Source organism: Bubalus kerabau, chromosome 14 (assembly GCF_029407905.1).
Source record: "Bubalus kerabau isolate K-KA32 ecotype Philippines breed swamp buffalo chromosome 14, PCC_UOA_SB_1v2, whole genome shotgun sequence".
Lineage (NCBI taxonomy): Eukaryota > Metazoa > Chordata > Mammalia > Artiodactyla > Bovidae > Bubalus > Bubalus kerabau.
In genome coordinates, this window is record NC_073637.1 from 33,210,947 (window position 1) to 33,233,736 (window position 22,790).

The window sequence follows — 22,790 nt, forward strand, 5'->3', positions numbered from 1 at the left end:
TGTGGAGGCCCTCATAGTTATCTAGTACATAGTGATTAACCTCTGCAGAAACCCCCTAAGGCAAAAAGGGTGAGTGAGAACTGGATGTACTAAAAATGTCTCCCCAGCTGCCAGCCACCTGCCACTTCAAAAAGAATCACTATCCAGAGGAGCTGGTTACTGACAAGAATATACTATCCCTAAAGTACTTTAAAAACAAGTCTGACCAGTAACTATGAAAATGAAGCTATTTAAAGACCTGATATATTTTTAAGAGAACAGACTTTATTGCCCAGCAATTAAAATTATTCGAAGATGTACTTTTCTCCATAATTTATTGTGAGATGAACGTTAAATAAAATTTTAATTTTTGTCACTTGCTTTAATGCATGTCTTCTTGAACAACTCTTCATTTTTCCTTCGAAAACGTCATGTGCCACACCCCTGGGGAAAAATCAGAAACCAACAGTGAAAATCATTCCATACTCAAAACTTGAAAGTCATACACCTGACACACAAAGGCACCTTCAACAGGAAAGGAAATGGCCTCAGCTTTTTGGAGTTTATCAGATACTTTCAAACTGTCAACATGTGGCTGCAGGACAAATCGTAATCACTTACTTGAGGTAATGAAGAGTTTTTAAGCACCACTGCTAAGCACTTGAACATTCATTTGCAGGTACTTATCTGCTGAAAAGAACAGTTCACCCATTTTAATAAAAAACTGCATTAGATTTGAGTAATTCACATAATATATATTGCTGGCATCTCAGTCTTAAAGTTATTTCTTCAAAGATACCCTCAGCTGGGTAAACGGCAAAAAGTAATTTGTCATCACTGTGCCAGGTATTAAACATTTTGGTATTGTGCCTCAGGAACAATACCACAAACACATAAAAAAAAAAAGCACACAACTTAACATTATAACTTTTGGTACCTTGTTACATGTGCAGCGGTCCTCCTTGTGTTTTCACAGCCATCTTCTGTGACAGGTTTTTGGAAAACATTTATCACAATGATCTTCATCTTCAACTCATAGGCACTGCTGCACCTAAAAATTAAATATATTTCATCGTGAATTGTCATTTGCACTTGTATCTGGCATCTTATATCTAGTATGGACAAGCAGGCTCTTTTCCCCATACTCATCAAGAACCATTTAAGAAAAAAAAGAAAAACTTACAATCTTTCTGACTCCCAATCAACTTTTAATAAAAACCACTAACAAGTGGAGTAATTTTCTGCTGTTTAACACATCTCTGAAGGGCTGGAAGAAGCACAAGCTGGAAGAAGCATCAAGATTGCCAGGAGAAATATCAATAACCTCAGATATGCAGATGACACCACCCTTAAGGCAGAAAGTGAAGAGGAACTAAAAAGCCTCTTAATGAAAGTGAAAGAGGAGAGTGAAAAAGTTGGCCTAAAGCTCAACATTCAGAAAACTAAGATCATGGCATCTGGTCCCATCACTTCATGGCAAACAGATGGGGCAACAGTGGAAACAGTGTCAGACTTTATTTTTGGGGGCTCCAGAATCACCGAAGATGGTGATTGCAGCCATGAAATTAAAAGATGCTTATTCCTTGGAAGGAAAGTTATGACCAACCTAGATAGCATATTAAAAAGCAGACATTCGTTGTCAACAAAAGTCTGTCTAGTCAAGGCTATGATTTCTCCAGTAGTCTTGATGCATGTGACAGTTGGACTGTGAAGAAAGCTGAGCGCCAAAGAATTGATGCTTTTGAGCTGTGGTGTTGGAGAAGACTCTTGAGAGTCCCTTGGACTGCAAAGAGATCCAACCAGTCCATTCTAAAGATCAGCCCTGGGATTTCTTTGGAAGGAATGATGCTAAAGCTGAAACTCCAGTACTTTGGCCACCTCATGCGAAGAGTTGACTCATTGGAAAAGACTCTGATGCTGGGAGGGATTGGGGGTAGGAGGAGAATGGGACGACAGAGGATGAGATGGCTGGATGTCATCACCGACTTGATGGACGTGGGTTTGGGTGAACTCCGGGAGTTGGTGATGGACAGGGAGGCCTGGCGTGCTGCAATTCATGGGGTCGCAAAGAGTCGGACACGACTGAGCGACTGAACTGAACTGAAAGGAACAAAAGAATGTGCTTGCTGCTTAATTATACTTTTTTTGGTAATCAAAACTAATAAGGCTCCCAGTAAGGCTCCCAGTTTAATACCTATAATGACTTGGGCATGTCTTGATCCCTTTGATTGGTTAGGCCCTAATAATTCCATAAATGATTTTTCCAAGCTGGAAATGGATTTATTAGCATAGGTAAAAATGATGGATGTATTTATGATGTTCTTTTACTGTGGCAGCACAGATTTTAAGACATGATGGTCCTAATGAGTACCTAACCATTGCTTTTCTGTCTCAGAGCTTGACATGGATGAGGTGAGCCAGGTTAAAGGTTAGATATATAAAAACACGTGTGCAGACGTCTAACTAAAAACATTATTATGGCAGCTCTAATATAATTTCAGAGCAGAGATACATGATGTTGACATCATTACTGGACACAGTCCTGTAGAATTAAGTCCCAAGTTGCCTGAAAGCATATTTATGTACTGCAAAGGGCACGGTCAGGGCCACAGATCATATCCCCTAGAACCCCAAGAGGATAAATCATTGAACCAGACAGCTACTGGAAATGATTTATGAGGACATAACAAATGCTGGGCCTTGCAAAACAATTTATCACTTTCAAGTCTTGAAATGCTGAGATATTTCACATAATATTAAGAACACAAACTACTGGTTATGAATATTTTCAACTTGGAAAACTTCAGTTTAATATATGATTCATAACATTTCTGACAACTACATACAAGTTCTATTTAAGGCCTGAACCAACCAACACTTAGGGATATGTATGTATAAAACTGCTATCCACTCTACTCCCCTCAAAGAAACCCAAGTTTAGACACAAAATCCCAGATGATGGGCACCTCAGGAGAGAAGGAATAGGAGAGGGAAGCAAATGGATGTTATGGTATCAATAATATTCCAGTTCTTAAATGGATCACTGGACTCTTGTGTGTTTATTATGCTTGTGTGTGTTAGTTGCTTGGTCGTGTTCAACTGTTCACGACCCCATGTACTGTAAGCCGCCTGGCTCCTCTGTCCATAGAATTTTCCAGAGAAGAATACTGGAGTGGGTTGCCATATTTTACTCCATGGGATCTTCCCGACCAAGGGATTCTTTACCACTGCGCCACCTGGGAAGCCTTAATTATTCTTAAGGACTTATATAAATTATCAAAATTTTAATCAAACGGTTATTTTGTAAAGTTTTAAAAAATTCCAACACTTAGCAGTGAAAATAGGGTTCCAGTCACCATGCCTTAAAAAGAATGACTGAAATGCCAAATATAAGTTACTTCAAGCCATCACATTTGCCCTGGTGAAAGTTAACTAACTGTTGGGATTATTTGAGATGAAAAAACGTGCATTTCAAATCGGGGGGAGAGAAAAAACCAAAACACCTGACTATAGTAAGTCTCATCGACGAGTACTTATAACTGTGCTTTTAAACAGACAAAAGGTCTTCCAGCTCTTGACCAGTTTCTTCTGTATCAAGTTCAGAATACACATCTCTACGTAAATCCAATCATCTAAGGCTACAGCCGGCATTTATAGCCTAAGGGTCTTCTAATCCCTAGGGATTGTTCTGCAACTTCAGTGCCACGTCTCTAGAGCCTATTTACAAAGGAGGATCCAGGAACAAATGCCTACAGCGCGCCACTGCGCAGTGCCCAGAACTCACTGTTAGCAGGTTAACCGTGCGCGTTAAAAAGTTTTAAAAACAACCAAAAAATCCAGCCAAGTCAAGACTGCCTTAAGATTTAAGAGGTAATCCCTTCCCCCTTTACAGAACGTTTCCTTAGAAAAGGTAAACGAGCGCACAATTAAGGGGCCCCGAAGCCGAAAGGCTGCACACAAAGGTTTACTTGGGATACAAAAGGGCTCCGGTCGAGGCCTGGGCTGGGCGCGAGGCCACCCGCCTCGGAACCCACAGAATGGCAAAAGGCCCTTCGTTAGTATGAGCTGAGAACAGTCGAAACCGGCTTTTAGTAACAAGGGTCGGCTAAAACTCACAGGTAACGGTTACTCACAAAATGCGATTGAGCAGAAGGCACGGAGGAGAGCTCGAGGCGGCGTCAACCGGGTGGGGGAGGGGAAGGTGGCCTTCTGGGATGACTTGGAGGCCTAGGCCGCGCCGACCGCTGGGCTGTGCCCGGCAATGAACGGAGGCCACCGGGATGGGGGGGCCCCGGGGCGGGACGCACAAGGCGGAGTGGCCCGAGGCGGACTTATAGACTCTGGCACAGAGTCGGGTTCCCGGGAGAAATAGAAAATGATCTAACTCCGCGGGGACTTCCCCCGCCCCCCCTCGAAGAGCCGGGAGACGTGTCCGCGGGCGTTGCCGCCACGCCCGTAAGGCAGACGGAGCCTCAAAACCCGTCCTTCTCCCGCGGCCAAGCGGAAAAGAAAGCGCCGCGGCCCGGATTGGCGCTCGGACGCTCCAGGCCTGGCCCCGCCCCTTCCGGGCCTGGGCCCCGCCCCTCAGCCGGCGCGTGTATGCGGTGCGGCAGTTTACACCGAGAGCTGAGGGGACTTTTGGGATTTCCGCATTGGCCTTTAGGGCTGCTGAGGACCTCATTGTGAGCTGGTCTGTAGACTATGTAAGTGATTAGTCTACCAGTTTGTAATGGATCCAAGCAACCAGAAAATGCTAAAGAAAAGAAAGTTCCTCCCATTCCTGGTTTTCATTTGCTTGGTCTTTTACTTCCTCAGGTAGTTCAGTACTTAGAAAAGTGGTATTGGAAACCCCTATATAGAGTAAGAGTACCCAGAATCGACCCGTTAACACTCACAGAAGAACTTGTTACCGGAAAAAAAGAAGCTGTATAGTCCTTTATATTATGACAATAGTTATTGTTGCTAATTTTATTGATAATAATAGTAGAGGGTGAAGAAAAAGCATTTATAAAACACTTGCCTTGTTTATAAACTTACCATTCGTTAGTTTTCGTGGTTTGCGTTTTGTTAAGGCTTGTTTTTCTCAAGTCTGTTATATCTTGAATCTTGACTGTATAGCTCTAGGCTTTGGTAGAGACAGGCTGATGATCTTGTCAGAAAGAATGCACATGAAAACATATAATTAAACAATAATCAGTAAAAGACATATCATCTCTCCTTTGAAAACTGGAAGTTGATAACATATTTTACATCGTTTAAGATATCAAGATGGAGTAACTATGGTGTCAGGCATTCAGAATTGAGCCTGGTAGACATAGTTGGGTGTGGTTTCAGACATATTTCTGCATCAGAGAGAAATTGAATTTTCTGAACTGTGTCAAACTCAGGACACCACCAGCCGGTTTCAAAATAATAATGTATTAGCAGCTGCTAGCTACAACTTTATAGTTTCAAAGGTTACCCCCTATCTTTCTCAGCTATGTATCATTTCTGTCCCAAAGCAATCTTTGTTTATCAAGCACCCTTCAGTTCAGTTCAGTTCAGTCGCTCAGTTGTGTCCAACTCTTTGCAACCCCTTGAATTGCAGCATGCCAGGCCTCCCTGTCCGTCACCAACTCCTGGAGTTCACTCAAACTCACGTCCATGGAGTTGGTGATGCCATCCAGCCATCTCATCCTCTGTCGTCCCATTCTCCTCCTGCCCCCAATCCCTCCCAGCATCAGAGTCTTTTCCAATAAGTCAACTCTTCGCATGAGGTGGCCAAAGTACTGGAGTTTCAGCTTTAGCATCATTCCTTCCAAAGAAATCCCAGGGCTGATCTTTAGAATGGACTGGTTGGATCTCCTTGCAGTCCAAGGGACTCTCAAGAGTCTTCTCCAACATCACAGTTCAAAAGCATCAATTCTTCAGCACTCAGCTTTCTTCACAGTCCAACTCTCACAGCCGTACATGACCACTGGAAATACCATCGTCTTGACTAGACGGACCTTTGTTGGCAAAGTAATATCTCTAGTAATACGCTATCTAGGTTGCCAACAAAGGTCTGTCTAGTCAAGGCTATGGTTTTTCCTGTAGTCATGTATGGATGTGAGAGTTGGACTGTGAAGAAAGCTGAGCGCTGAAGAATTGATGCTTTTGAACTGTGATGTTGGAGAAGACTCTTGAGAGTCCCTTGGACTGCAAAGAGATCCAACCAGTCCATTCTAAAGGAGATAAGTCCTGGGTGTTCTTTGGAAGGAATGATGCTAAAGCTGAAACTCCAGTACTTTGGCCACCTCATGCGAAGAGTTGACTCATTGGAAAAGACTCTGATGCTGGGAGGGATTGGGGGTAGGAGGAGAATGGGATGACAGAGGATGAGATGGCTGGATGGCATCACCGACTTGCTGGACATGAGTTTGAGTGAACTCTGGGAGTTGGTGATGGACAGGGAGGCCTGGGGTGCTGCAATTCATGGGGTCGCAAAGAATCGGACATGACTGAGCAACTGAACTGAACTGAACTGTACTGAACTAGGTTGGTCATAACTTTCCTTCCAAGGAGGAAGCGTCTTTTAATTTCATGGCTGCAATCACCATCTGCAGTGATTTTGGAGCCCCAAAAAATAGTCTGACACTGTTTCCACTGTTTCTCCATCTATTTCCCATGAAGTGATGGAACCACATGCCATGATCTTAGTTTTCTGAATGTTGAGCTTTAGGCCAACTTTTTCACTCTCCTCTTTCACTTTCATCAACAGGCTCTTTAGTTCCTCTTCACTTTCTTCTATAAGGGTGGTGTCATCAGCATATCTGAGATTATTGATATTTCTCCCGGGAATCTTGATTCCAGTTTGTGCTTCCTCCAGCCCAGTGTTTCTCATGATGTACTCTGCATAGAAGTTAAATAAGCAGGGTGACAATATACAGCCCTGATGCACTCCTTTTCCTATTTGGAACCAGTCTGTTGTTCCATGTCCAGTTCTAACTGTTGCTTCCTGACCTGCATACAGGTTTCTCAAGAGGCAAGTCAGGTGGTCTGCTATTCCCATCTCTTTCAGAATTTTCCACAGTTTATTGTGATCCACACAGTCAAAGGCTTTGGCAGTCAATAAAGCAGAAATAGATGTTTTTCTGGAACTCTCTTGCTTTTTTGATGATCCATTGGATGTTGGCAAGCACCCTTACTTCTTGCCAACTCCAGTCCTAATTATTGACAATTTATGTAATCTATGTGGTTTATGTAATTTATAATTTATGTGGTTTTCTGCCTTTATGAGCTTCCCCCACCTTGCAGTGTGGCAGAACATAATTCAGGTGCTTCTTGGAGCTCTATCTCCCCAGGCTGCAGTCCCAACACACCAAAAATGAACACCTCTTTATTGCTGCCAGATCTCTGTTCTTGGAATTCTTGGGTAACAAATCCTAAAAAATTGATACAAAATCCAGGGCAGGATATGTTTGCCTCAAAGAAGCATGGTGTGAGAATCTAAACCTGGCAAAACAAATTGTGATTGTGTGACGTTGCTTCAGTCATGTCTGACTCTTTGTGACCCTATGGACAGTAGCCCACCAGACTCCTCTGTTCATGGGATTCTCCAGGCAAGAATATTGGAGTGGGTTGCCATGCCGTCCTCCAGGGGATCTTCCTGACCCAGGGATCGAACCTGTGTCTCTTAAGTCTCCAGCATTGGCAGGCAGGTTCTTTAGTGCCACTTGGGAAGCCCTGTGAATATTCTTAATCTCATTGAACTATACATTTAAAAATTGTTAAAATGTAAGTTTATGTTATGTATATTTTATAACAATACAACTAAAATTTAAAAAATATTTTAGAGGAAAAAATTTCTGCACTTCACATGACTCACCTCACCTTTTGTTTCCCCTCTCTTGCTGCACACAAATCACCCTGCCCAACTCTTAGTTTTTAGAACGTGGCAAACAACTTTCACATCTCAAGGCGTTTGCCCTTGCCTGGAATTCTCTTATCCCAGTTTTTTGAGTGACTAACTACTTTCTTTCATCTTAGCTTCTAGGTCAATTTTTCAGTGAGGCCATACTTGCCCTTCCTATCTAAAGTGTGGTGGTGGTGGTGGTGGTGGTGATTTAGTCACTAAGTTGTGTCTAACTCTGGCAGCCCCATGGACTGCAGCCTGCCATGCTCTATCCATGGGATTTCCCAGGCAAGAATACTGGAGTAAGTTGCCATTTCCTTCTTCAGGGATCTTCCCAAACCAGGGATTGAACCCAGGTCTCCTGCAGTGCTGGTAGAGAATCCACATGCAATGCAGAAGACCCCGTTTTGATTCCTCGGTTGGGAAGATGCACTGGAGAAGGAATAGACTACCCACTCCAGTATTCTTGGGCTTCCCTGGTGGCTCGGCTAGTAAAGAATCCACCTGCAATGCGGGAGACCTGGGTTCAATCCCCGGGTTGGGAAGATCCCCTGCCCTGGAGAAGGGAATGGCTATCCACTCCAGTATTCTGGCCTGGAGAATTTCATGGGCTATATAGTCCATGGGGTCGAAAAGAGTCAGAAGCAACTGAGCAGCTTTCACTCACTCACTTCTACAGTGCAAGAGATGTCCTTCACTGCAAGTGGATTCTTTACTGACTGAGCCACTTATTTAAAGTGGGTCCACTGTAAAACATATCCTTTTTTGTTTCCTTCATAATCTGTAGTTACATTAAAAAAAAAAAAAAGAAATTCTGTACTTTTGCTGCCCTCACTGAAATATACATTCTGTGAGAGGAAACATCTAGTCTGTTTTGCTGACCATTTTATTCCTAGTACCTAATATAGTCTCCAGCATTTAATAAATAGCTATTGATTGAATAAATAAATGGATCTGTATTTGCTGATTTGGAAATTATTTCAAGATATGTTAAAATTTAAAAGCTATTTTTAAATATTTATTTTATTTTCCTAAATAAAAAGAACATGCATTTATTTGACTATAGATTTTTTGAGAGGCTCAGAAGGAATGTTGGCAATGTATGTCTCTAGTTGGTTTTGGAGGGAAAGTGATATTTTAATTTTTTTTTTGTATGCCGTTCACTACTGTTTGGATATTTACTGTGTGTATGCAATTTTATAATTAAAGTAAGTTGAAAAATTATTAAAATAGTACATTTTCTCTTCTGACTGCAAAAATATACCATTTCTATTTGCCTCCTTTCTATTTGAAGATTTGCCCCCTTTCTGTTTGAAGATTTGCCCCCTTCAGCCATCATTCCCTTATTAACATCATGACAAGTGTTCAGTATTCTCCAGCAAGGAGCACCATCTTAGGCGTTGCCAGTCTCTAGGTTGCTGAAGTGAGTTAACGCTGCCAGTTGCAAATACAACTAAAACCACTTCAAAGGGAAAGTTTCATGGTTTATATGATATGTGTGTGCACGTGTGTTCAGTTGTGTCCGAATCTTTGCAACCCCATGGACTGTAGCCTGCCAAACTCCTCTGTCCATGGAGTTTTCCAGGCAAGAATACTGGAATGAGTTGCCATTTCCTCCTCCAGGGGTCTTCCTGATCTAGGAATTGAATCCACATCTCTTGAGTCTCCTGCATTGGCATGTGGATTCTTTACCACTGTGCCACCTGGGAAGCCCTAAATATAACGGTTTATCCAAATGTAACTTTTTAAAAAATAGCTATTTTTTGACAGTATAACTTGGATTATCTTAGAAAGTTTACATTTGGTAGACATATATGTGGATTCAGGGCATACAGGGTATTATTTCCTTAGAAGCTGTCAGAATCTATCGTCTGCACTTCCACATGTAAATCTCATTAGTAAATTAATACATTTGGCCTTCAGTCCTTTTTCATATTAGTGAATGACTCGGAGAACCTGGTTCCCCTCGATGTTTGCAGCAGAAAATGAGGTTGGAACTGGAAGGAAGTGGCTATAATAACCATATGCTTGTGCTTTCCCTGGCTCAATGGTAAGCATGTCAAAATAGAGTTAAGCAAGAGAAATGTAAATGACCCTAGTCATAACTGCATGACTTTCATATATATGATCCTTTTACCTCCGGCAAGATTATTTTTAAACATAATATTGACATTAAGATAATCATAGCATTTATACCTCTCGTCAAGGTTAAAGTTCTAAATCTGTGAAAAATACATTAAATTGTCAGAAAATAGGGCACTGATCTGAATGAAAGTTGATTCTTAAACACTTGAAGTACATGAACTTTACTGAGATAATTTCAGTGAAAATTACCTAAATTACTTACGATTTTTGCCCGGATCTAAAATAATGAGTGGCTTTAATTGTCAGTGTGAGACTCTAGGGTTTTCCTTTTCTGTTTAAAAATTTAACTTTTATGTAAGGCTTGCAAACAACTACTTCAATCCTATGACAAATTTTGAATGTAATGGAATTAAAATTTAAATTATTCAAGCTGACCAATGGGACCTGAGGGGAAGTCTGCTAGGGGAATTCAGGGAAAGTTTTGTTCTTTGATGAAAAGGCACATGTGGGAAGAAGCAGCTTTTATCCCTTACATATGATCACCATCGATCATTGGTGAAAGAATTCCTGGCATCGCCGCAGCTCTTGTTAAATGAGGGGAGCTTCCGTTGATGGCAAAATGGGAAGAGAAGGAACCAAGCAACTTAAAAATAGTCAGCAAGTTAAGCAGCCAGGAAGCCTCTCCAGCTTCTTATGTGAAATAATATACTTTCCTTACTGTTTAAACAAAAATTATTTGAGAATGACTACATAGAGAGTAGAGAATGTGGAAGTAATTGAAAAATTCAAACTAAGGTTAAAGTATGATGTTATTGTACCTCTGTGATGATCTAATATGAATTATGTCCTGAAATTAACACCCCATTAAACGTAAATACAGTGGAAATTCTGAATGTTTTTTCCTATGATGTCTCCTTGTACTTAGGCACGGGTTTCTCTATGTCTGCTGGTGTTTTGGTAAATAAGAGCTCAAATCAACAACAAAAGAGTAAAACCCAACTCCCCCCAAACAAAACCCTTATCTGTAGCATTTTCAGATATCCATGCTGTTAACTGGGCCTCCCTGGTGCCACAGCAGTAAAGAATCCACCTGCAACGCAGAAGACGTGAGTTTGATCCCTGGGTGGGGAAGATCCCCTGGAGAAAGAAGTGGCAACCCACTCCAATATTCTTGCCTGAAAAATCCTATGGACAGAGGAGCGTGGCGGGCTACAGCCCATGGGGTCATGAAGGAGTCAGACACGACTTAGCAACTAAATGACGAAAATAACAATGCTGTTAATATATCATGGTGATTTCAAGCTACTAACAACTGGCTCACAAGATACCTGAATACTTGAATACTTAACAACTAGCTTTCCTAACATACCATTGTCTCTAGAGGCTGAACTGCCAGGTTTAAGGATCAAAGGATAAATTCATCTTCATACTTAACAGTCAATTGCTTTCCAAATAGTTGCTCTATACCCTTGTCAAAACTTGCTGTTTTCAGAATTTAAACAATTTTGTCAATATGATAAATATGAAATGGTGTTAACTGTTATTTTAATTTGCACTTGCTATGAGGTTGAAAAGATAATTTTATAAATGTTTTGTTTTTCCCTTTTTTTTCACATTTTTAATCATTTGGGTTTTCTTTTCTGTAAATCATAGCCTTCACAGCTTTGCCCAGTTTTTTTACTGAAGTATCTGTAATTTAAAAAATTTAATTTATGGGATTTCTTTCTATATTCTGGATACTAATCTTTTGTCAGTTAATAGTCACATGCACTGCCAATAACTTTTCTCAGTCTGTTTTATTTTTTAGTTGTAGTTATGGGGTTTTATGTTGTTTGGAAATTTGTACTTTTCTTTCTGCTTATGAATAGCTCCTTGATACCCAATACCGCTGCATTTCCATGCAAGATTTATGGCTACCCTTAAATCCAAATCCTTTAATGTACATTTCAAAGCCTTCCTTCATTTAAAAATTGGGAATAATATAACTTATTCCTAAGATTTTTGTGAGGAATAAATGTGATAATATATGTGAAATACCCATCCTTCTTCCCCAGGCACTTTCTTTCAAAGCAGCACATTCTTTTCACTTGGTATTTCCTATAACTAGAATGCTCTTCTTGTCCCTCTTTGCCTTCTCAGGAAGGCTTCCTTGATTTCTTAAGACTGGGTCAGGTTCTTTGTTACCATCCCCAGCCTTCTTCCCTGATAATGAAACCCTGATTTTGTTTGTGTTATGTGCCTGGTTCTAGGGCTAAGCCTCTTGTTTCAATCTGTTTGCTTGCTTCCCAGCCTCCTTTTATCTGTTTCTATATGTCAGAGGATGAAAGGCTAAGTATTACATAGCATTCCAAAACTCTTCAGCAGCTTAGATTCTGGATGTGAATTAGATCCTACCAATGAAACACATTTGTGTAAAACCCAGATTCTAAATTGAGCTACACGAGGAGAAAAGCAAGCTGTGAGACATCCATTGTGCTGGCCTTTACACAGCAAAGTCTGTGCGCTTCTGGAGTCAGCTTCCGCTGGGCAGGCAGAGTCCAGGTTGTGGCAGAAGGTTCAGCTGCTTTGGCAGCCAAGTTCCATGGAATGACTTAGGAAATTGTTCCTAGAAATCCAGCTCAAGTTGGTTTCATCCCAGTGATGAAAGTCACTAATTCCTTGTAAGAAGTCTGACTGTTTTTAACTGAGCAAGAGCAGACCATTCCAAACCCAGACTGATAGATACACCTCCCTTACACCTAGGGGCGACCTTGTAACCCACTTCTGGCAAAGGAGAAATATGTAGAAGCTTTGGCCCTTGATAAATTTACAAAGTCATCTTACCAGCCCTGGACCTCCTGCTTGTAGATTTCTTTTACAGGAGAGAATAAAGCCCTAATTTATTGAAGCCAGTATGGTTCAGACTTTCTAATTAGCAGCTGAATGCAATTCCTAACTGATATGACAAGCAGTGAACAATGCATGCCATAGTATTAAGAAAATATTTGTGGACCAACTGATGATTGATGAACAAAAGCACTGAAGCATGAAACGGCTGTGTGTGTGTGTGTGTGTGTGTGTGTGTGTTTACCATAACCTGAAGTATAAAATGGGTGGGCTTCTCAGGTGGCTCGGTGGTAAAGGACCCGCCTGCCAATGCAGGAGACACAGAGATGACGATTGATCCTTAAGTTGGGAAGATCACCTGGAGTAGGAAATGGCAACTCACTCCAATATTCTTGCCTGGAGAATCCCATGGACAGCGGGGAGCCTGGCAGGCTACAGTCTATGGGGTCACGAAGAGTCGGACATGATTGAGCACACAGGCACACACACACACAAAGTGTAAAATAGGCAGTCGTAGAGGACTGTAGGCAGTGATATAGACAGAGGTTTCATAACCCAAGTTAAGGGGTTAGACCTGCTCTTACACAATGAGGAACCGTTGAATGGATTTGATCAAGTACATTACATCCTCAGGTTTGCACTTTTGGTAGGTTACTTGAGTGCAGCCAGTACAGAAGACAGGGGAAACTTTTAAGTATACGATGATGAGACTAAAGATGATGAATACCTACAATAATAATTGTTATATATTTTTACGACTGTGTATCATTAGGCAAATTCTTTAATGTAGAATTGCTAAGTCAGGATATGTACACTTAACATATTGAGAGAGAGATGGTGAAACTGTTTAAAAAGCTTGCAGCCATGAAATTAAAAGACGCTTACTCCTTGGAAGAAAAGTTATGACCAACCTAGATAGCATATTGAAAAGCAGAGACATTACTTTGCCAACAAAGGTCCGTCTAGTCAAGGCTATGGTTTTTCCTGTGGTCATGTATGGATGTGAGAGTTGGACTGTGAAGAAGGCTGAGCGCTGAAGAATTGATGCTTTTGAACGGTGTTGGAGAAGACTCTTGAGAGTCCCTTGGACTGCAAGGTGATCCAACCAGTCCATTCTGAAGGAGATCAGCCCTGGGATTTCTTTGGAAGGAATGATGCTAAAGCTGAAACTCCAGTACTTTGGCCACCTCATGTTAAGAGTTGACTCACTGGAAAAGACTCTGATGCTGGGAGGGATTGGGGGCAGGAGGAGAAAGGGATGACAGAGGATGAGATGGCTGGATGGCATCACTGACTTGATGGACGTGAATTTGAGTGAACTCCGGGAGTGATGGACAGGGAGGCCTGGGGTGCTGCAATTCATGGGGTCGCAGAGAGTCGGACTCGACTGAGCGACTGAACTGAACTGATACTCCAACAGGGCTATAATCATCATTTCCCCACCCTCACTAAAAATGGGTATTCTACTTTATGTCATTCTTTTTTGGTCACATTTCTCCATTTAATTTAACCTGGGAGAGAAAAGGCAGGAGGATAAAAATGACAAAGATTAATTTTCATCAAAAACATAAATACTCAAGCATTATGGTTAAAACAAGTTAACTCTAGTATACCAGTAAAATTAATCATCATCACTTACACATTCTCCCTCCCAGTTTTATTGAGATATAATTGACATATAACACTGTATAAGTTTAAGCGGTATTACATAATGATATATATCAAAATGATTCCCACAAGTTTAGTTAACATCACCTCACATAATTATAATTTTTTTTCTTGTGTTAAGAATTTTTAAGATCTACTCTCTTAGCAACTTTCAAATATACAATACAGATATTACTATATTTACCATACTGTGTATTACATCCCCCAGGACTTATTTTGTAATTGGATAGTTTATAGCATTCAGATAGGTGAAATATTTTATTTCATTGCTTTTTAAAATTTACATTTCTTATCTTAGGTGAGTTTGTGTGTCTTTTCATAAAGATACTGGGTGTTTGGTTTCTTTTTATGAAGTTTGTACTTATATCATTTGCGGCATTTTTCTGAGTAGCTGGTCTTTTTAAATCTGAGAGCTGCATTATATAAAGGAAATTACTAGCGTGGATATCATGTGTTGTGGCTTTTTTCCCAAGTTTTTTTTTTTTTTCAGTATCTTTACCTTATGTTTTTTCTTTTGTTTTATGAATTTTACATAGTCAAAATTACCGAGCTTTTCTTTCGTGGCTTCTTGGTTTTTATTTATTCATTTATTTAAAAATTTATTTTTGGCTGTGCTGCATCTTTGTTGCTGCACTTTGGCTTTCTCTAGTTGCAGAAAGTGGGAGTTACGCTCTAGTTGTGGTTCGCCGGCTTCTCATTGCAGTGGTTTCTCTTGTGGGTCACAGGCTCTACGGCACTTGGGCTTCAGTAGTTGTGGCACGCGGGCTTAGCTGCTCCACGGGATGTAGGATCTTCCCAGATCCGGGATCGAGCCCACGTCTCCTGCACTGGCAGGTGCATTCTTTGCCACTGGACCACTAGGGAAGTCCAGCTTCTTGGGTTTTTGTGTCACGCTTCACCTTATCATCTTTAACCCTTTTTCTAACATCTAACCAGCCAGAAACGACAATCCTGACTTGCTTTGAGCTGCCTGTGTGTACTTGCTTAGCTATTGCTGTGCTGTGATTAGTCACTCAGTCATGTCCAACTGTTTGTGATCCCATGGACTGTAGCTGGCCAGGCACCTCTGTCCTTGGGATTCTCCAGGCAAGAATACTGGAGTGGATTGCCATGCCCTCCTCCAGGGGATCTTCCCAACCCAGGGATTGAACCCAGGTCTCCCGCATTGCAGGCAGATTCTTTACTGTCTGAGCCACCAGGGAAGCTCAAGAGTACTGGAGTGAGTAGCCTATCCCTTCTTCAGGGGATTTTCCCAACCCACGAATTGAACCGGGCTCTCCTGCATTGCAGGCAGATTCTTTACCAGCTGAGCTACCAGGGAATTATTTCACATCGACTGTGAGCTGAGGGGAAGAGGAGAAAAGGCAAGGGGCAGTTTGTTGAGGGCAAACACTAAGCCTGGTGCTTACTGCAGTGATGGATTGATCTTAGCTGGAAGTCAGGTTCATTTCAAGGCAGTCTCTCCTGTGTGTCCCAGAACACCACACCTGTAGCCTGACTGAACACGGGTGGACCAGGCCTCCTCCTGAGAGGAGGATCTGGAAATAGCTTCCTGCTTCTCACCTCTCTCCCCTCTCTTGACTCTCCTGTCTCTGCCATTGCTGTTGTTATTCAGTTGCAAAATTGTGTCCGAGTCTTTGTGACTTCATGGACTGTAGCACATCTCTGCTGTTGAACCCCACTTTTTTCACTTGCTATTATTGCCCAGTTTCAGGAGGGCTCTGGTCTAGGGGCTTACTGTCAGCAAGAGGTACAGGTACACAGTAAGGACAGTTTTGCATGGGCCTTTGAAAAATATAAACTTAATTTAAAAATTTTGACATGCAAGACATACTTATATAGATAAGTATGTAAAGCATTTAGGTGCCTTATAATAGCACACATTTAAAGGTTGTAAATTAAGTGACTTCAGAACTTATTTGAAAATAAGAACATCTAAAATCAGTTCTTATTTAGACCTCACATTGTTTTAAAAGGCCCCCAGTTTTTAATGGCCATAAAAACAGAGACAAGTGATTTAAGTTCATCCCCAGACCTCCCCATGGACATACTTCTTGGTCCTGAGAGGGCAGGAATGCATGCGTTTCTTCAGTAACATTCATGTGTACAGGAAATGACTATTGACATAATCTTTAAGCCTAATAGTTAAGATTATTCTTCAGTTTATAATTTAAAAGCTTCTGACAGCTCTGTGCTGTGGTATAATTTATAATGAAAGTCTGACTGATTGAGGTATATTTCACTGAACTGGTTCCTCTTATGAGTTGAAACTAAGGCCTGTGTAAACATAGGAAGGGAAGCCTTTCCCGGGCTTATGGAGTTGGGCAGGAATATTTAACGTCCCTCGTTCCCAACTGTGCTGCAGTGCCATCTGTGCTGCACTCAAAGTTTATAGAAAGCAAATCTACAGGATTTAAGGGGCATTTATTTTTTTCAATAAAATAACCACATATAAGACCACCAGCTACCAGTGTGCAGCACAATAAAAGTAGTTTTTTGAGATATACAATTTTGTAGTATTCCCTTTGGAGAAGGCAATGGCACCCCACTCCAGTACTTTTGCCTGGAAAATTCCATGGATGGAGGAGCCTGGTGGGCCGCAGTCCATGGGGTCGCCAAGAGTCGGACACGACTGAGTGATTTCATTTTCACTTCTCACTTTCACGCATTGGAGAAGGAAATGGCAACCCACTCCAGTGTTCTTGCCTGGAGAATCCCAGGGACGGGGGAGCCTGGTGGGCTGCCGTCTATGGGGTCGCACAGAGTCGGACATGACTGAAGAGACTTAGCAGCAGCAGTGGCAGCATACAGAGCTAGGAAACAGCATTTAGGTTAAACTGCCCTCTCAAGGTATCTAATATATGAATTTGGATCAGAAGCAATCTGTTTGACTTATCATTTCTTCTCCCTGCCAGCTAAGAATACAGTTTTATATACAGCCAGCATGCAAAGTGTCTTAAAAGATGCCAAATACAATTCATGTGTTGATTTCTAACAGAATTATGTCGGCCATGGTGGAGATGTTTGGTCTGGATTGGATTATTTCCTCAGAATGGCACTATTGACACACTGAAGACTAAATAAAAAGATTAAATACTGCTGGAAAATATATACAGAATTACCTCTATAACCCACCCCCCTACCCCCAAACAAACACAAAAACCTAAACCAAAAAAAGAGATCTTATTAGAGCTTGAAAGCTTTCTTTTTGATAATAACTGGCTAGCTGCCTTCATGAATATAAAATGAGACCCTTTGGAAAAAGGAAAAATTATTGAATAATTTAACCTAAAAAGCAATTTCAACTAAAATACTGTGCATTTCAGTGAAGACAACTAGCATTTATTTACTTTTCTTATAGCTTTTTCTTACTTTAAATAAATTCTCCATGAGTAGATAAGAAAATTACTGTTTAGGATTATCAATAACTCTGCAGATTGAAGTAGTTGGATCAAAAAAGCCTTATCAAAATATAAAAACAGTTTTTAAAAATATTTATTTTTCTTTATTTACTTGACTACATTGTATCTTAGTTATGGCATGTGGGATCTAGTTCCCCCAACCAGGGGTCAAACCCGGGTCCTCTGCTTTGGGAGCATGGAGTCCTGGACACTGGACTACCAGGGAAGTCCCTAAAACCAGTATTTTCTATCACCAAATAATGTGTGAAACAGATACTTTCAGCTTCACTCTATTCTAAACAACCATTTCCACTGTGAGACTTTTACTTTTCCACTCCATTCCTTTTCGTTATTATTTTTTAGAACAGGTATGTATATAGTTTTTAACATAGCTTTTCTGATGTATAATTGACACAAACTGCATTGTAAGCATTTTTATAATCAGAAAAAGAAGCAACAAATATTTTAAAGGTCTATTAGAACTGGTTATGCTTCTGAAAAGGTATTTCCTTATCCACCCAAATTATCACTACAGAGGAATCGTAAATATATGACTATTACTGAGAGAGGTGAGTGAACTGAAGACACTTAAAGGAGGATTTCCCTTGCATATTATGGGATAATATGGTGATCCAGTATACCCTCTTCCCCTCCATATTACATACTCCACTAAAGATAGCATGGTGAAGAAGCTAATACCAAGTAGGTGTCTATCTTCCAGAAAGATTTTCAAGTGTTGCCATAGGTATTTGTTAAATAACTGCAGAGATAGATATAACAGACTAAACTAGTTTTCAAATTGGTACTTTATTTTATTTTAGTAATAATATCCTTTATCTTGACCATGCACCATTAATTAAACAGCATGCTTCTTTTAAACTTTGAGTGAAAATATGCAATTTCACCTCAAGTTTTCCAACCTACCAAACGCTGTTACCATATTTAGCAATTTAATAAAATGTTATAAAGCTTATGAGAGAACTATAGTTCTTTGGCATTAAAACATTTGTAACTGGACAAGAAGAAATAAAAAGTAATACTGTTAAGACAATGACTAATAATTTAGAAGGAGGATTTAGAAAAGTCTGATAATTCAACAAAAATCGTAATTATTCCCCAACTAAATGCTTTAAAAACGGCATTTTTCCCCTGAAATTCTTGCTATCACATTTAGTGTTTTCAGTTCAGTTCTAGGTAACTTTAAAGAAGTTCTGATTTCATTCCTTTAAAGATTATTTTTAGCACTTTTTTATTCTAATAATTTATAATAATGAATGGCTGAATCCATCTCATTTTATTTTGTATTCCTTTCAATGGCATATGAATGGGTAAGTATACTCACAAATCTTTAAATATACAAACATTTTTGCTACATATTAATATGCAGACATTTTTTATTATATTCCTTTTCTTTTTAAAGACATGCTTTGGTCACATTACAATGAGTACATTCACATTAAAATAAAAGTTACAAACTATCAGACATGAGCTGAGACATGATCATCCTCAAATCAACTTTGCCTTCAAATAGTCTTTTATTTCATTTCACTGCCAAAAGCTGGAGTTAAATGGAGGAGGAAATGAAATGGTGGTTCAGCTACTATATTAGTTCAACCAAGGCCATTCATACACATTTCTATTTTATAATGTTGGACCAAACCCACAACTTTAAAACTGCAGGTTATCAAGAAATGAATGACCTTTACACACCTGGACAGTGAAATAGTAAAGAGTGAGGAGAAAAATAAGAAAGGGAGATAAAAGGGAATCTAAATCAGCAAAGATGACAAAAGAGACTAATAATTTTTTTTTAACAAGTGTCTCTACTACACTCTGTTGTTTTGAGATTTGATGTGTTCCCTGATAAATATCCCCACTTCTCAGCTAGGACCATCAAGTTCCTGCCAGAACTGAAACCACTGGTTCAGTCAGGCAAAAGAGCTACTCCCTGGGTACTTCGTGTGCGGGGCAGTGGGAGAGACCCAGAGCAGAGGGCTTTTCCTGCTTGTGGGTCCAAATTGGAGCATCCTGTATCTCAGGATGGTCACTCTGTGTCCTTAGCCTCTTCAAGGTACAGATCAGCCCCAAAAGTCCCAAGTCAGAAAGGACTTCTGTTTCATAAGGGTCAGGTAGGTTCACTATGAACAGCAGCTGACAAGGGGAGAAGGAACCTGGCCAAGGTTGTGACTGTGAAGTCAAGGGGTTCACTGGAGGCCCCCGACAGGCCTGAACATGCCACTCTCTCTAGGGGCTACAGCTAAACCTGCTTACCTAGTGCAGGACCTGAGAGTAGGGTGGATATGGTGTGACTGGGGCGAAGGGAGGGTGGCAAACCCTGCTGCCCAGTGACAACCATCTGCTGTTCCCACAGGGTTGCAGGGAGGCCCAGTGCCTTCCATAATTTGGAAACACAGTAAGATATTTAATAATCCTCTAGGAAGGCGGCCAAGACTTGTCCTAGGAAGCAAACCATTTCTAATTACTGCGTCGCCATATAGCTCAATAGTCTTCACATATATTCAGCTAAAACTGAGTAAATGATCTAGCACCTTCCAGCTGGAATGGCTTCTTAGACCAATTTTAAGCACAGGCCGGTCTTCTCAAAAATGAAATACTGGTGTTTTACAAATTTAATTTTTTTAAACCAGGAAGATTGTACAGATGAGCTTGTGATAGATACACTATAGAAAACATATGTATTCTTTGGCTATATACACAATTCTTTGTTGTCATATGGGGTTTTTTTTTTTTCCCATTAGTTTCTTCTGCAATTTATAGTAGTAACTCTCTCATACTGAATGGACAAGCTGTGTATTTTTACATTTGACTGAGGATTTCATTCCACATTTACTTAGATAAATTAGAATATCCAACTATGGATTCACGTGAAAACTTTCAGAAATAATGCTTGTTATGTCTGATGTAATAAATATAGTTATTTCATATCAGTTAATAACAACAACATCACTTTCTACCAGCTCCCATCAGGGGAGAGCCTAAGGCTGAGAGTCTGTTGGAATATTGTCATGATTTGTTTTTTCTCCAGAGACAGGATGCTTCAGAAACTGACCAGTAGCACCAATGTACAATCTTGATCGCATGGGCCATTTCTGAAAAAGAATATTTAAACAATAATCCAAAAGTTAGTATCTACAGACAGTGTGCAATAATAATATTAAAAATTCCTAATGCTTCAATGCAAATGCAATACTATGTAGCTAGTAACAACTGTGATTACAAAGTTTAAGTGATGACAAAAAAATGTTTATTAATGCTAACAGCAAAATTTAAAATATACCCAGACTCTGATTATAACTGTATGAAATAATATGCGTGCATGTGGACCAGAACTGCAAAAAATTATGAAGAATAAATATATTTAGATGTAGGAAAATTTATCTATCTACAATGTTTTAACTTTAAACTCAACCTTAAACAAAATCCCTGGCTTTAAAAATGTTTTAAAAAGTTATATGTGGTATTATGCATCTACATTTGTCAAAGGATTACAATGAAAAGTGACTAATTCAACTACCTAAACATTTTATCCTGCTAAAAGCAATACCCGGAAGTTGCAAACATTAGAATGTTCGGGGTTACACAGCTAGAACACCTAGATTAAATGTCTGCTTGTACTGGCATCACACGCTCTAACTTTCACTCATTATCACATTTCTATTCTGATTGTGACTTTTCTAAATTCACCTTTAAAATGGCCAGCCTCTCAAATAATATAATTAATTTCCAAACAGGATGATGATGAAAAAATATACTACACAGGTAATACTTTCAGGATGCACTTTTTTTTTCTTAGAGGGGAGGGTCATATAATTTTGGTTTAAGGTCTTTGGAATAATCAGAGAAATACTGTTTTTTTTTTAAAATACAAAGATAAGTCTTTAGACTAAAGTGTAATTCTTTGAGGTCGGCAGTGGGGTCCCACACTCTCCAGAGAGTAAACACTGCTGTGAGCAGCAGGCTACTTTCACCAGTGAATGTACATGGGCAGACTGCTGGTTACACAGCACCATGAAATGTTCTTTTTTAAAAAAAAACTTAAAATTAAAATATTTATTTGGCTCTGCCAGGCTTCAGTTGTGGCACACAGGATCTTTAATTTTTATTGCAGCATACAGGAGTTGCAGCATGCAGAATCTTTAGTTGTGATATGTGGGATCTAGTTCCCTGACCAAGGGTCAAACCTGGGTCCCCTGCATTGGGAGCACAGAGTCTTAGCCACTGGACCATCAGTGGTCCAGACTCAAGGACCAAGGGTGGTCCTTGAAATGTTCTTAAATGCCTGGAAGATAATCCATGGTGCTCAAACAGAGGTACTGTTATTAACAATTCAAAGTCCATAAGAGGACTTCCCTGGTGGTACAGTGGTTAAGAATCTATCTGCTAATGCAGGGAACATAGGTTCCCTGATCCAGGAAGATTCCACATGCTGTAGGGCAACTGAGCCCATGCTTGAGAGCCCGTGTTCCACAAGAGGAACCACTGCAATGAGAAGCCCAACCGGAGAGTAATCCCCATCCGCCACAACCAGAGAAAGCCCGTGCACAGCAATGAAGACCCAATACATCCAGTAAATAAATGAATAAATAAATAAGTTTTTAAAAAGTTCATAAGAGCTCTGGCTTTTCAACACAAGTTGCACATTAGGATCACATGGGAGCTTTAAAAAAAAACAAAAACTAATGGCCAAGTCACACTCCAGAACAATTAAATCAGACTGGACTTCTTCATAAAAGTATAAGGTAGAGCCAATTCTTATCTGGAATAATATAAGCCTGCCTTATAAGCCTTCCAAATACAGGGACTGTCACCTCAACTGGGATTCCAGATGTAAAATGTAGCATAAGAATAATAAGTAAGCATGTGAGTTTTATGCCTCCAGATGTGATAACTGAACTTGCTCCAATGTGGTTTAGATCATTTCAGAGTCCTAAAGTCAG

The 22,790-nt window shown here is 40.2% G+C and overlaps 1 protein-coding gene and 1 non-coding gene across 8 annotated transcripts in view; both read right to left on the bottom strand.

The window, feature by feature from the left end:
* Positions 1-244: 244 nt before the first annotated feature.
* TCF24 (transcription factor 24) overlaps positions 245-22,790 on the bottom strand; it is a 29,538-nt gene continuing 6,992 nt past the window's right edge. For 2 of the 7 annotated variants that reach the window (XR_008702174.1, XR_008702175.1), the window contains 4 exons: positions 5,017-5,128; positions 917-1,030; positions 601-669; positions 245-423 (listed from right to left, as the gene is read on the bottom strand). Coding sequence is in view for 1 of the 7 variants with exons in the window: in XM_055546158.1 (XP_055402133.1) it covers positions 20,829-20,942 (114 nt within the window). In the remaining 6 variants the exon portion in view is untranslated. Of the gene's footprint in view, positions 424-600; positions 670-916; positions 1,031-4,112; positions 4,676-5,016; positions 5,129-20,449; positions 20,943-22,790 lie in introns of those variants that run through there. The other 5 variants (XR_008702173.1, XR_008702172.1, XR_008702171.1 and 2 more) reach the window with 5 other exon arrangements.
* On the bottom strand, positions 740-826 carry LOC129627493 (small nucleolar RNA SNORD87). The gene has a single exon (XR_008702632.1). It is a non-coding gene; the product is annotated as a small nucleolar RNA SNORD87 (small nucleolar RNA).